Here is a 14,460-nt window from a genome sequence, read left to right as displayed (position 1 = left end):
CTCAGTGTCTGAAAGACACACTCAGGCACGGGGACCACAGGGGAAGAACACCCAGCACTTTCCACACCAGGAACGTGGTCAGATTCCCTTTTCATCACTTAGAGCTGTCCTGGCACCTGAGCACCCCACCTGGAGCCTGAAAACCCCCCAGACCCACCCGTCGCTGTGGTTCTGTGACTCGCTACTAAGGAGCTTTGAGCCTCAGCCGGCCAGCAAAGCCTCCATTTTAATGCATTTAAAACCAGCTACCAGCAGCCTAAAGCCCATTTCCCCAAGCACTAGGAAGCAAACTCTCACCCTCAAAATTATGCAACAGTTTTATAGCATAAAAGCACCAGATGAACATTTCCCTATGATGGTAAACACTGTATCTGCACATTAACCCCCAACGACTACAAGACTCTTTGCAGATTTCCACAAACAGCACCTGCCCACAGAGCAGAAGCATTTCCTGAGGTAAACTGGGTGTCTAGGGCGAGACATGGAGGGATTCTCTGGGGGAGCTGGGAGCTTGGCTGTCCTGCTGAGCTTTCAAGTGGCCAAATGCTGCTTGGCTACGACGGCACCACGGGAGCGCCCCGGGCAGTGCGAGACTACATCTCCAGGGACACAGCACACCTTCTAACCTCAGCAAGGTCAGATCTCAGAGACCAGAGCCCAATTTGTCCACGTCATCAGCAACCCTCTCAAGAGCGTAAAGGACTCCCAGGGAGCCACCTGGAACAGATGGGGACGTGCGCTTCCGACCTGAGAACCGCTGCCCACTCACCCAAGACTCGGAGCTGTGATGTCCATCTAAGAAGGAGCCGTTCCCGCACACCACGGCCCGGAATGTTCTCCGGAACGAGCGCCTCAGAAAGCAGACCCACTCACCTGCTGTGCAGCCTTGTCAGCGAGCAGCGCGAATTCAACGGACAGGCCTTTCAGCGCCTGTTTGAGGGACCCCCACGTGCTACTGTTCAGAGTGGCCCAGGAGGGGAGCGGGGTCGTGTCAGACCCTAAAGCACTGAGGAAGAAGGGGACACACAGGGGAAGAGACACTCAGGCCTGGAAGCTGGGCGGGCAGCCCACCCGACGCCCCCCTCTGCCCCACAGCACAGCACCCCAGGGTGGCCGCCCCGCACATCTCCCAACCAAGACCCCTGCTACTCGCAGAGCAGGAGCCCCGGGAGTCTGTCGGAACGGTAGGGTCTCGATCCACCGAGACCTGGAGCCAACTGTCAGCGAGACCCCAAGGGAACGTGTGCACAGCGGGGTGGAGGCACGCGGCTCTGGGAACAGTGCAGAGGGCAGCGTCCTGGCTCGAGGCCCGGCCCCTCCTCCAGAGGAGAGGAAGCGTGACCAGCCCAGCACGGCCCTTCCCGGATCAGATGAACTTTTCTCAGGTCTGATCCTGACAATGGGGGGCGGGGGGGACCCCTACGTTTGGGAACCCCGATGCCCTGCCTACACTCTCCATCTCTCTTCTTGCTTCTAAATGCGATCTCGTCTCCCCAGCCCTTTCCTTCCCCTTTGGGGTAGAACGAGTCAGAACAAGAGTCGTTATGGTAAACGCACTTTCTGCTCCAAGCCCGCCGCCAAAGGCTAAAGACCCCGCCCCACAAAACTGACCCCATGGAGCCCACCAGGGTCACCTGCCTCAGTTCCTTCCCGAATATGAGAAGGTCAGCAGCATTGTCGATGGCCCGCGACACCATCCGCTCGGCCCTATCGCGAAGCTTGTGGAAGCTGTTGTAGATGTTGCGAATCAGCTCCCGGCTGATGGCGAACTGAGTCTGGATGTCGGCTGGGAGGAAGTCCTGACGGGGGAGGAGGGAGGAGACTGTGCATCACCAGACGTGAAAACCTTCCAGAAAAGACGACCAGCAGGAGAGGAAGCAACTCCATCGACCGAGCAGGTAAACGAGCCCGGACCCCCAGGCCAGGTCACGCAGCGCGCAGCCCAGGAGCCCACTTCTTTCTCCACCGCCCGCCCTGGACCCCTCTTCTTGTCCAAAAGAGACACAGAAACCAGCACTACACGCACACCACAAAAAATACGATCTGCAAACTCGACACGATGAACGTGCGGTCCTGACTCTGCACGAGGGCCAGGCCTCTGTATTTCCTCATTTATTCCCGAAGGGTAACTTTTCACCAGCTTTAATATTAACTACCTATTATATTAACTAATGTTAACTACACAATGCTTAGAAAACAAAAGGCTTAGGAAATAAAATGAAGGTAAAAGAATCTGTATTTTTGTATGGAGAAGTAGTTTAAGAAGAAATAAAAAAAAAAAAAGCTACCAAATAGCTACTTTCATCCTTTTGAGAAAGAGACCAGATTAACTAAATTTAAAAATAAACCAATGCAACAATCAATCCCCTGAAATCCAAAAAGCTGATGACCAAGCATCCATCCATCTGAATCACAAAATGCCTGAGGACATGGCACGAGGGGCCGGTGGGCCCTGTGGTCGGAGAGCGCTCAGTCACACCTCGGCCCTTCTGCCTAGGCGTTTGGGACCTTGCAAATGGCAGCCTCTCTCTCTGTTTCCTCGTCTGTAAAATGGGCATGACACCCGCTGGGTTTCAGATCAACTGCAACAAGGGTCAAGGGAGAAAACCATGCGACCCATCTTAGCACGATGTCTGGCATACGGTAGAGGCAAAACAAACATCACTAACTGTTCACATGATTACTGCTCGGGGGGAAGGGATCATCAAAATCAGAAAAGTACCTTGGCCCGAGCAGCCAGCTTACAATTCATGAACTCGTCTCCCACACACTGAGCGGATTCCTTTAACTTGTTCTGCACATCCTGCAAAAGCGAGAGAGAAACACTTGACCCTCAACCAGCCACAGAATCGGAGGCATGAGACCAACTGAGCCACCAGAAAGCACGGCCCAGTCCCTCCTCAAGAGAGGAGTGTCTCCAAGTGTTGGCTTTTTTTTTTTTTTTGGGCTGCATTGAGTCTTCGTTGCTGCGCGCGGGCTTTCTCTAGTTGCAGCAAGCGGGGGTTACTCTTCGCTGCGGTGCACGGGCTTCTCATTGCGGTGGCTTCTCTTGTTGTGGAGCACGGGCTCTAGGTGCACGGGCTTCAGTAGTTGTGGCTCGTGGTCTCAGTAGTTGTGGCTCACGGGCTCTAGAGCGCAGGCTCAGCAGTTGTAGCGCTTGGGCTTAGCTGCTCCGCGGCATGTGAGATCTTCCCGGGCCAGGGCTTGAACCCGTGTCCCCTGCGTTGGCAGGCGGATTCGTAACCACTGTGCCACCAGGGAAGCCCTCCATGTGTTTGCTTTAACGTAAGTATTCTGTAATCTCTTCCTGTCTCCTGTTCCATTTTTTTCACATTGGCCTTAACCTTTGGGGTGGTCGGTCTTCCAGAGGCAGAAAGCCCGACCTCATGACAGGACTGCAAACTCCAGCTCTGGAGTGGAGCTCTCTCTCCAGAAAAACGGAAACTCCACCTCCAGACCAGGGACATGAGTACTTGGACAGACGTCGGAGTCACTAGATCCTGGAAGGTCCCACGTGGGGCACAGAAACAGGGACTGAAGTCTCCTCCCTTCCTATGATCAGACCCATGGGGTCAGGGCCCCCAGAGCCCTGGGGGAGCTGACGGCAGAGAAAGGGCAGCACCTGGGGGTCTCGAGCCCTGGCTCTGAGCTCTGCCCTCTGAAGGGAGGCTCCCTGGCAAAGCCGAGCCTTAAGACGAGCCCCACAAAGAGCCACGGAAGATACAGGCAGCGACCCTAACGCGCGGCTGTGTGTGGGTGAAGGAATCGTAACATTTCAGAGATGCCTTGAAGAGCATCTGTCCCAATTCCCTCATTTTACCAAGAAGCAAATGGTGCTGGGAGGCCCAGGGACAGGCATCTGTGTAAGGGCAGCTGGGGCCGCTGGAGCCTGACGCCACCCGGCTTCCGCAGCAGCTCGCCCTCCCACCAGCCTTCCTCTGCCTCGAGCCGAGCGTAGCTCCCTCGTCCCACCATGTCCCTCTGCTGCGGTCAAGATCCCAGCTCTACAGGAGCCTGTCCAGCCCCAGGGTTCGAAAGACCCACCCTCCCAGCGCAAGGGCAGAAGCCCACAGCGTGCATTCCCTGGATGTCTGGAACGGGTCCCATAAAAGGGGCAGACCGACAGGCGCCCCGGGCATCGCAGAGGGAAAGGCCACAGCGTCTCTAGGGGTCAGAGGCCCCTCTGGCCTCCAGGGAGAGAGCGGTAAAGGAGGCGGCCAGGCTTGTGTGGGATCCACCTCTGCGGCTCTGCGCCCGCACCTTCCCGCGGCCGGCGAGGGCACGTCTGTCCCACCGCAGGCCGTGTGGGGCATCCTCGCTGGAGGCCCTCCGCCCACCCCAACGAGGAGAGGGTCCCTCGGGGAAGCCTCTCCGCCTCCGAAGAGCTCAGCCCTGGGCGCACGGGGCCGTCCAGGCGGTGCCTCGTCGGGCTGTGCCTCGGCGTCCTGACGGACCAGGACGGCCTGACGGACCAGGACGGCCTGACGGCAGCCTGGACGAAGATGCTGCCACTCCAGCGTCTCACCGGAATCAAGGCCACACGGAGCCCCCTTCCCAGGACACACGTCCGCCCTGCAGCTCGGCCGGGGAGACTCAGCGGGCGCTCCCGGTAGTACGGAGTCCAACCCAGCCTTCCATTTGTTTTAGTTTTTCATTCTGGCCACGCCGCACAGCACACAGGATCCTGGTTCCCCGACCAGGGGTGGGACCTGCGCTCCTTGCAGTGGAAGGGCGGAGTCTTACCCACTGGACCGCCAGGGAAGTCCCCAGCCTTCTTTTTTAAGTAAATGCACATTCACATGTGGAGTCGCTAGCCTGTCTGCCAACCCTCCAAACCACAGAGGCTCCTGTGTATCAGCTTCAAGCCCTCAGAGACTGCGCTGAAAAGCCACCCCTTCCACACAAAACCCCGCGAAGTCGGAACCGGGACGCCTCTTAGAATCGTACTCAACCTGTTACCTTGGGAGAATATAAACCTTATTTGTGTTTGTCCCATGTAAATAGATTCTGTCACGGCACCCAAACAAGGAGATTAAGGGGAGAGCACGAAACAAAAGCAAATTTAAGAATGAAAATAATTGGGACTGCTGTGGGCCTGGGTTTGATCCCTGGTCAGGGAACTAGGATCCCACAAGCCGTGCGGCACGGCCGAAAAAAAAAAAAAGAATGACAATAAGACCCGGGGAGCCTCAGGCCCCAGCACGCAGACCGCTGTGCGGCAGGTACTCACGGGGCCACTGAAGGACAGGAACAGCTTGAGAACAACGTCCTCGGAGAAGGGCGGGTGCCGGGCCACCAGGTTGATGAAGCGCTTCAGTGCTCTCCTCCGGGCCTCGATGAATTCCCTGTCAGCTGGACGCAGAACACGGGGTGACCACACAGAGCCTGGGCCACGAGCCCCCGCGACCTCGCTCTCAGGGCCCAACGCCTCCCGCACGGAGAGCTCTCCAAGCCACAGGGCCAGCGGGGGGGCACGGGACCCAGCCAGAGGCTGCAGAAGGCGCACGAGACCCCCAGCTCGGCGCCCTGCCGCCTGCGGACGCACAGGGTCCGGGATCTGCCGAGGAAAACCACACAGCCCGCTGGCTTCGCTCAGTGGCACTGGACCCCGCACTGTGACCCCTTTCTGATGCCGCTCTCTATGAACAAACGGGCTTTGCTAAACTCATGTATTAATTTGACCCGGTTTTCCAGTTCACGTCACTTATTACTCACTCTCCAACTGCGAACTGCTTTCGTTCGGGTTACGTATTCTCACTCCAAGGGCAAAAAAAGTAAAAGTGTACGATGATGCACTGAGGGTATTTAAATCTGACCGCAAATAAAAATGGTATTTAAAGTATTATTTTTAAATTACTGAGAAAAAGCTGGAAGAGGATCTCCCCCCCTCAAGGCCACCAGGACCCCGTCCATTGAAGGCCACGTTTTCATCAAGGCCGAGTCACACGACCAAGCATCGCATGACAGTTTCCAGGTTCTCAGCCCCACCCACACCCAATCGACCTCGACGCTGGGATCTCACTGAGCATCCCCCTCACTCCCGAAGTATTTCCAGCTCCTGCCCTCAGCATCCTTCCCCTTCCACGTGATAGGCTCTGTTCCACGTGCTCAGGCACGGCAAGAGGAAAACGACACTATCAGGTTCTGAGCTAGTCAGCGACCAGTGAGAGCAGAAGTACTTTAGGACGGTGGAAAACGGCAGAAAATCAATGGTCAGCTTTGGGTACTTGCCTTTGGATCGGGTTTCATCTAGAATCTGAGAAAAGAGCTGTGGGTGAAGGTCAATGAGACCTGAGAGGAGGCCTCAGCTGTCTCCCGCGCTCTGGAACCCTGGGAGAGACAGGCCAGTGCAGGGGGCCCGGAGACACCTGTGATCCCTCACCTAGCCCCAGGTAATCGCCGGTGAAGCATGAAGATGAGACAGCCACCTGCTATTGTTTTCACCTCCTTTGAGATGCAGGTTAGATCACTGGGCTGGCATTCACTTCTGTTCTCTCGCAGAACTCCTTACACTGTGGTGGTACCCACTGCTCTCCAAGGGCCGGCAAAACAAACAGCGCTCCTGGTCCCCCACTCGGGAGCCCCAGGACGCCTGGCCTCTGCCCTCTGGGAAGGAGAACTGGGGTACACTCCTTCTCCCTTGCAGAACGGGGCACTTCCCTACGTGTCAGTTATCAAGCAGGAGGCTCGTGCAGCGAAGGGCACCGGGTGATGTCACCGTCCCGTACCAGACCTGGGCTCTAAGCCACAGCTGCGCCCAGATTCCCCAGGGGCTGGTGCTGCACCACAGCCCTGCCACCGTCCCATCCCTGCTGGGCAGAGGGCCAGAGGAAGATGGGCCACGAGGGGAGAGTGGCATCCATCACGGAGCCAGGACCTCAGCACTCTTGGGCGGGAGGACCCCACCCGCCTACGCCCCCCGGCCAACAGCAAACCCAGCTTTACCTCCCAGCATCCTCTTGGGCGGGAGGACCCCACCCGCCTACGCCCCCCCGGCCAACAGCAAACCCAGCTTTACCTCCCAGCATCCTCTTGGGCGGGAGGACCCCACCCGCCTACGCCCCCCGGCCAACAGCAAACCCAGCTTTACCTCCCAGCATCCTCTTGGGCGGGAGGACCCCACCCGCCTACGCCCCCCCGGCCAACAGCAAACCCAGCTTTACCTCCCAGCATCCTCTTGGGCGGGAGGACCCCACCCGCCTACGCCCCCCCGGCCAACAGCAAACCCAGCTTTACCTCCCAGCATCCTCTTGGGCGGGAGGACCCCACCCGCCTACGCCCCCCCGGCCAACAGCAAACCCAGCTTTACCTCCCAGCATCCTCTTGGGCGGGAGGACCCCACCCGCCTACGCCCCCCCGGCCAACAGCAAACCCAGCTTTACCTCCCAGCATCCTCTTGGGCGGGAGGACCCCACCCGCCTACGCCCCCCCGGCCAACAGCAAACCCAGCTTTACCTCCCAGCATCCTCTTGGGCGGGAGGACCCCACCCGCCTACGCCCCCCCGGCCAACAGCAAACCCAGCTTTACCTCCCAGCATCCTCTTGGGCGGGAGGACCCCACCCGCCTACGCCCCCCCGGCCAACAGCAAACCCAGCTTTACCTCCCAGCATCCTCTTGGGCGGGAGGACCCCACCCGCCTACGCCCCCCCGGCCAACAGCAAACCCAGCTTTACCTCCCAGCATCCTCTTGGGCGGGAGGACCCCACCCGCCTACGCCCCCCCGGCCAACAGCAAACCCAGCTTTACCTCCCAGCATCCTCTTGGGCGGGAGGACCCCACCCGCCTACGCCCCCCCGGCCAACAGCAAACCCAGCTTTACCTCCCAGCATCCTCTTGGGCGGGAGGACCCCACCCGCCTACGCCCCCCCGGCCAACAGCAAACCCAGCTTTACCTCCCAGCATCCTCTTGGGCGGGAGGACCCCACCCGCCTACGCCCCCCCGGCCAACAGCAAACCCAGCTTTACCTCCCAGCATCCTCTTGGGCGGGAGGACCCCACCCGCCTACGCCCCCCCGGCCAACAGCAAACCCAGCTTTACCTCCCAGCATCCTCTTGGGCGGGAGGACCCCACCCGCCTACGCCCCCCCGGCCAACAGCAAACCCAGCTTTACCTCCCAGCATCCTCTTGGGCGGGAGGACCCCACCCGCCTACGCCCCCCCGGCCAACAGCAAACCCAGCTTTACCTCCCAGCATCCTCTTGGGCGGGAGGACCCCACCCGCCTACGCCCCCCCGGCCAACAGCAAACCCAGCTTTACCTCCCAGCATCCTCTTGGGCGGGAGGACCCCACCCGCCTACGCCCCCCCGGCCAACAGCAAACCCAGCTTTACCTCCCAGCATCCTCTTGGGCGGGAGGACCCCACCCGCCTACGCCCCCCCGGCCAACAGCAAACCCAGCTTTACCTCCCAGCATCCTCTTGGGCGGGAGGACCCCACCCGCCTACGCCCCCCCGGCCAACAGCAAACCCAGCTTTACCTCCCAGCATCCTCTTGGGCGGGAGGACCCCACCCGCCTACGCCCCCCCGGCCAACAGCAAACCCAGCTTTACCTCCCAGCATCCTCTTGGGCGGGAGGACCCCACCCGCCTACGCCCCCCCGGCCAACAGCAAACCCAGCTTTACCTCCCAGCATCCTCTTGGGCGGGAGGACCCCACCCGCCTACGCCCCCCCGGCCAACAGCAAACCCAGCTTTACCTCCCAGCATCCTCTTGGGCGGGAGGACCCCACCCGCCTACGCCCCCCCGGCCAACAGCAAACCCAGCTTTACCTCCCAGCATCCTCTTGGGCGGGAGGACCCCACCCGCCTACGCCCCCCCGGCCAACAGCAAACCCAGCTTTACCTCCCAGCATCCTCTTGGGCGGGAGGACCCCACCCGCCTACGCCCCCCCGGCCAACAGCAAACCCAGCTTTACCTCCCAGCATCCTCTTGGGCGGGAGGACCCCACCCGCCTACGCCCCCCCGGCCAACAGCAAACCCAGCTTTACCTCCCAGCATCCTCTTGGGCGGGAGGACCCCACCCGCCTACGCCCCCCCGGCCAACAGCAAACCCAGCTTTACCTCCCAGCATCCTCTTGGGCGGGAGGACCCCACCCGCCTACGCCCCCCCGGCCAACAGCAAACCCAGCTTTACCTCCCAGCATCCTCTTGGGCGGGAGGACCCCACCCGCCTACGCCCCCCCGGCCAACAGCAAACCCAGCTTTACCTCCCAGCATCCTCTTGGGCGGGAGGACCCCACCCGCCTACGCCCCCCCGGCCAACAGCAAACCCAGCTTTACCTCCCAGCATCCTCTTGGGCGGGAGGACCCCACCCGCCTACGCCCCCCCGGCCAACAGCAAACCCAGCTTTACCTCCCAGCATCCTCTTGGGCGGGAGGACCCCACCCGCCTACGCCCCCCCGGCCAACAGCAAACCCAGCTTTACCTCCCAGCATCCTCTTGGGCGGGAGGACCCCACCCGCCTACGCCCCCCCGGCCAACAGCAAACCCAGCTTTACCTCCCAGCATCCTCTTGGGCGGGAGGACCCCACCCGCCTACGCCCCCCCGGCCAACAGCAAACCCAGCTTTACCTCCCAGCATCCTCTTGGGCGGGAGGACCCCACCCGCCTACGCCCCCCCGGCCAACAGCAAACCCAGCTTTACCTCCCAGCATCCTCTTGGGCGGGAGGACCCCACCCGCCTACGCCCCCCCGGCCAACAGCAAACCCAGCTTTACCTCCCAGCATCCTCTTGGGCGGGAGGACCCCACCCGCCTACGCCCCCCCGGCCAACAGCAAACCCAGCTTTACCTCCCAGCATCCTCTTGGGCGGGAGGACCCCACCCGCCTACGCCCCCCCGGCCAACAGCAAACCCAGCTTTACCTCCCAGCATCCTCTTGGGCGGGAGGACCCCACCCGCCTACGCCCCCCCGGCCAACAGCAAACCCAGCTTTACCTCCCAGCATCCTCTTGGGCGGGAGGACCCCACCCGCCTACGCCCCCCCGGCCAACAGCAAACCCAGCTTTACCTCCCAGCATCCTCTTGGGCGGGAGGACCCCACCCGCCTACGCCCCCCCGGCCAACAGCAAACCCAGCTTTACCTCCCAGCATCCTCTTGGGCGGGAGGACCCCACCCGCCTACGCCCCCCCGGCCAACAGCAAACCCAGCTTTACCTCCCAGCATCCTCTTGGGCGGGAGGACCCCACCCGCCTACGCCCCCCCGGCCAACAGCAAACCCAGCTTTACCTCCCAGCATCCTCTTGGGCGGGAGGACCCCACCCGCCTACGCCCCCCCGGCCAACAGCAAACCCAGCTTTACCTCCCAGCATCCTCTTGGGCGGGAGGACCCCACCCGCCTACGCCCCCCCGGCCAACAGCAAACCCAGCTTTACCTCCCAGCATCCTCTTGGGCGGGAGGACCCCACCCGCCTACGCCCCCCCGGCCAACAGCAAACCCAGCTTTACCTCCCAGCATCCTCTTGGGCGGGAGGACCCCACCCGCCTACGCCCCCCCGGCCAACAGCAAACCCAGCTTTACCTCCCAGCATCCTCTTGGGCGGGAGGACCCCACCCGCCTACGCCCCCCCGGCCAACAGCAAACCCAGCTTTACCTCCCAGCATCCTCTTGGGCGGGAGGACCCCACCCGCCTACGCCCCCCCGGCCAACAGCAAACCCAGCTTTACCTCCCAGCATCCTCTTGGGCGGGAGGACCCCACCCGCCTACGCCCCCCCGGCCAACAGCAAACCCAGCTTTACCTCCCAGCATCCTCTTGGGCGGGAGGACCCCACCCGCCTACGCCCCCCCGGCCAACAGCAAACCCAGCTTTACCTCCCAGCATCCTCTTGGGCGGGAGGACCCCACCCGCCTACGCCCCCCGGCCAACAGCAAACCCAGCTTTACCTCCCAGCATCCTCTTGGGCGGGAGGACCCCACCCGCCTACGCCCCCCCGGCCAACAGCAAACCCAGCTTTACCTCCCAGCATCCTCTTGGGCGGGAGGACCCCACCCGCCTACGCCCCCCCGGCCAACAGCAAACCCAGCTTTACCTCCCAGCATCCTCTTGGGCGGGAGGACCCCACCCGCCTACGCCCCCCCGGCCAACAGCAAACCCAGCTTTACCTCCCAGCATCCTCTTGGGCGGGAGGACCCCACCCGCCTACGCCCCCCCGGCCAACAGCAAACCCAGCTTTACCTCCCAGCATCCTCTTGGGCGGGAGGACCCCACCCGCCTACGCCCCCCCGGCCAACAGCAAACCCAGCTTTACCTCCCAGCATCCTCTTGGGCGGGAGGACCCCACCCGCCTACGCCCCCCCGGCCAACAGCAAACCCAGCTTTACCTCCCAGCATCCTCTTGGGCGGGAGGACCCCACCCGCCTACGCCCCCCCGGCCAACAGCAAACCCAGCTTTACCTCCCAGCATCCTCTTGGGCGGGAGGACCCCACCCGCCTACGCCCCCCCGGCCAACAGCAAACCCAGCTTTACCTCCCAGCATCCTCTTGGGCGGGAGGACCCCACCCGCCTACGCCCCCCCGGCCAACAGCAAACCCAGCTTTACCTCCCAGCATCCTCTTGGGCGGGAGGACCCCACCCGCCTACGCCCCCCCGGCCAACAGCAAACCCAGCTTTACCTCCCAGCATCCTCTTGGGCGGGAGGACCCCACCCGCCTACGCCCCCCCGGCCAACAGCAAACCCAGCTTTACCTCCCAGCATCCTCTTGGGCGGGAGGACCCCACCCGCCTACGCCCCCCCGGCCAACAGCAAACCCAGCTTTACCTCCCAGCATCCTCTTGGGCGGGAGGACCCCACCCGCCTACGCCCCCCCGGCCAACAGCAAACCCAGCTTTACCTCCCAGCATCCTCTTGGGCGGGAGGACCCCACCCGCCTACGCCCCCCCGGCCAACAGCAAACCCAGCTTTACCTCCCAGCATCCTCTTGGGCGGGAGGACCCCACCCGCCTACGCCCCCCCGGCCAACAGCAAACCCAGCTTTACCTCCCAGCATCCTCTTGGGCGGGAGGACCCCACCCGCCTACGCCCCCCCGGCCAACAGCAAACCCAGCTTTACCTCCCAGCATCCTCTTGGGCGGGAGGACCCCACCCGCCTACGCCCCCCCGGCCAACAGCAAACCCAGCTTTACCTCCCAGCATCCTCTTGGGCGGGAGGACCCCACCCGCCTACGCCCCCCCGGCCAACAGCAAACCCAGCTTTACCTCCCAGCATCCTCTTGGGCGGGAGGACCCCACCCGCCTACGCCCCCCCGGCCAACAGCAAACCCAGCTTTACCTCCCAGCATCCTCTTGGGCGGGAGGACCCCACCCGCCTACGCCCCCCCGGCCAACAGCAAACCCAGCTTTACCTCCCAGCATCCTCTTGGGCGGGAGGACCCCACCCGCCTACGCCCCCCCGGCCAACAGCAAACCCAGCTTTACCTCCCAGCATCCTCTTGGGCGGGAGGACCCCACCCGCCTACGCCCCCCCGGCCAACAGCAAACCCAGCTTTACCTCCCAGCATCCTCTTGGGCGGGAGGACCCCACCCGCCTACGCCCCCCCGGCCAACAGCAAACCCAGCTTTACCTCCCAGCATCCTCTTGGGCGGGAGGACCCCACCCGCCTACGCCCCCCGGCCAACAGCAAACCCAGCTTTACCTCCCAGCATCCTCTTGGGCGGGAGGACCCCACCCGCCTACGCCCCCCCGGCCAACAGCAAACCCAGCTTTACCTCCCAGCATCCTCTTGGGCGGGAGGACCCCACCCGCCTACGCCCCCCGGCCAACAGCAAACCCAGCTTTACCTCCCAGCATCCTCTTGGGCGGGAGGACCCCACCCGCCTACGCCCCCCGGCCAACAGCAAACCCAGCTTTACCTCCCAGCATCCTCTTGGGCGGGAGGGCCGGCACCATGCGGTACGGGAACTTCTGCAGCAGCATCTCGTGGAAGACCACGAAGTCATTGTACCGCCGATACACGCAGGACTTGAAGCGCTGCAAGGAAAGAGGTTCGGAGCTCAGCAGACACCCTCACACTTCACAGTTTCCCCTTACCTTCCCCTTCCACCACTAAACAGAACCTGCGGAAATAACAGGACTAAATTCCTCACCTTCTCTCACCAGGCCTTTACCAGAAGGAGAAACCCTCTATGTCCTTGATGGATGGAAATACAACCTTTAAACACTGCACAGCTCTAACCGTGTATTTAATTAACCGTCTATTATTCTGCATCTTCTGAACAAGACAAGTCTCCTTACAGGAGTTTCCACCCATATGGCGGCATCCCTCCTCCCCTCAGGTATCACGTGGGATTACCTTTGAGGGCATGTCCTCAACATACACTTTCAAACCGTGCTAACACAAGCAGCACTGCGCCTCCTGAAACAGACCCAACGGCCTAAAGGCAGACCAAACGCTGAACACGAAGACTGGAACACGGCAGACACGCAACTCAGATGAACCTGCCGACAGAGTCCACCACGAGCCCGCCCTTGATAAACCTGCAGGTTCCACAGGATTAACATCCTGTCCAGAGAGCAACCTCACTGGGGTCGAATGTAAGAGCTCTCACAAGAACCAGCATGAGCAGTGATCGCTACAATTAACTACGTTACACCAGTTACTAATTAACATCACTGACTGGAAAAAGCCAGTCTGAGATGGTGACATACTGTGTGGTTCCGATGACACGACACTCAGGAAAAGGCAAAGCTACGGAGACGGTGAAAGATCAGTGGTGTCTGGGTGGAGGTGGGGGAGGGGTGAAGGGGGGCGGAGCACAGGGGACGCTTCGGGCAGTGAAGCTACACTGTGTGATTCTACAGCGGTGGACCAAACCCAGAGGATGTACAACAACAAGAGTGACCCCTCATGTCGACTGTGGACCCTGGGTGACAATGACGTGTCTAGGCAGGTTCACCACCTATAACAAATGCACCATCTGGCCGGGGGGGTTGACAGTAGGAGGAGGGGAAGATGGGAAATCTGTTCCTTCTGCTCAATATTGCTGTGAACCTAAAAACACCCCCCAAAAAACAAAGTCTATAAAAAGCTAAATACACTATACAAAGGACAAGTATGAAGCCACATGTGTCCACCTCTGGCGGGCACCGTGCCACGTCTGCACTCACTCCAGCTCCAGCAAGCATGCGAGCAGGGGGCACAGCCTGAGGAGCCGCGTGGCCCAGAAGCCGCCCCCGCGGTCCTAACGTTAGCGGGCTGACCCCTCCACGCACGTTTCAGGAGGTGACCTGGGCAAAACGGCCTCCTTCTAAAACTGTTCGTTACGAGTTCATCGATTTACTTCAGGAGCGGGCAGGTTAATGAGACTGAAGGTAAGGCCACTCCCACAGAAGAGCAGCTTGTCACACGTGCGGGGCGCCCGGCCCGTGGGCAACGAGGCCCCAGAGGAGGCGCCGGAGTCTCCATTCTCACCGCGGCCGAGGAGGCCAGACCGCGGCAATGCCAGATGGCAGCGCTGTC

At 61.4% G+C, this 14,460-nt stretch overlaps 1 protein-coding gene across 4 annotated transcripts in view; it reads right to left on the bottom strand.

The window, feature by feature from the left end:
* SNX8 (sorting nexin 8) overlaps positions 1 to 14,460 on the bottom strand; it is a 48,653-nt gene that overhangs the window by 9,370 nt on the left and 24,823 nt on the right. For all 4 annotated transcript variants that reach the window (XM_068524925.1, XM_068524926.1, XM_068524928.1 and 1 more), the window contains exons 3-7: positions 12,854 to 12,971; positions 5,231 to 5,352; positions 2,723 to 2,803; positions 1,639 to 1,799; positions 874 to 1,006 (exon numbers count right to left, since the gene is read on the bottom strand). In XM_068524925.1, the coding sequence (XP_068381026.1) occupies positions 874 to 1,006; positions 1,639 to 1,799; positions 2,723 to 2,803; positions 5,231 to 5,352; positions 12,854 to 12,971 (615 nt within the window). The remainder of the gene's footprint in view (positions 1 to 873; positions 1,007 to 1,638; positions 1,800 to 2,722; positions 2,804 to 5,230; positions 5,353 to 12,853; positions 12,972 to 14,460) is intronic.

The sequence above is a fragment of the Eschrichtius robustus genome, chromosome 16 (assembly GCF_028021215.1).
Source record: "Eschrichtius robustus isolate mEscRob2 chromosome 16, mEscRob2.pri, whole genome shotgun sequence".
NCBI classification, from domain to species: Eukaryota; Metazoa; Chordata; class Mammalia; order Artiodactyla; family Eschrichtiidae; genus Eschrichtius; species Eschrichtius robustus.
Note: the sequence above shows the minus strand (reverse complement) of the source record. Positions and strands in the feature narration are given on the sequence as shown.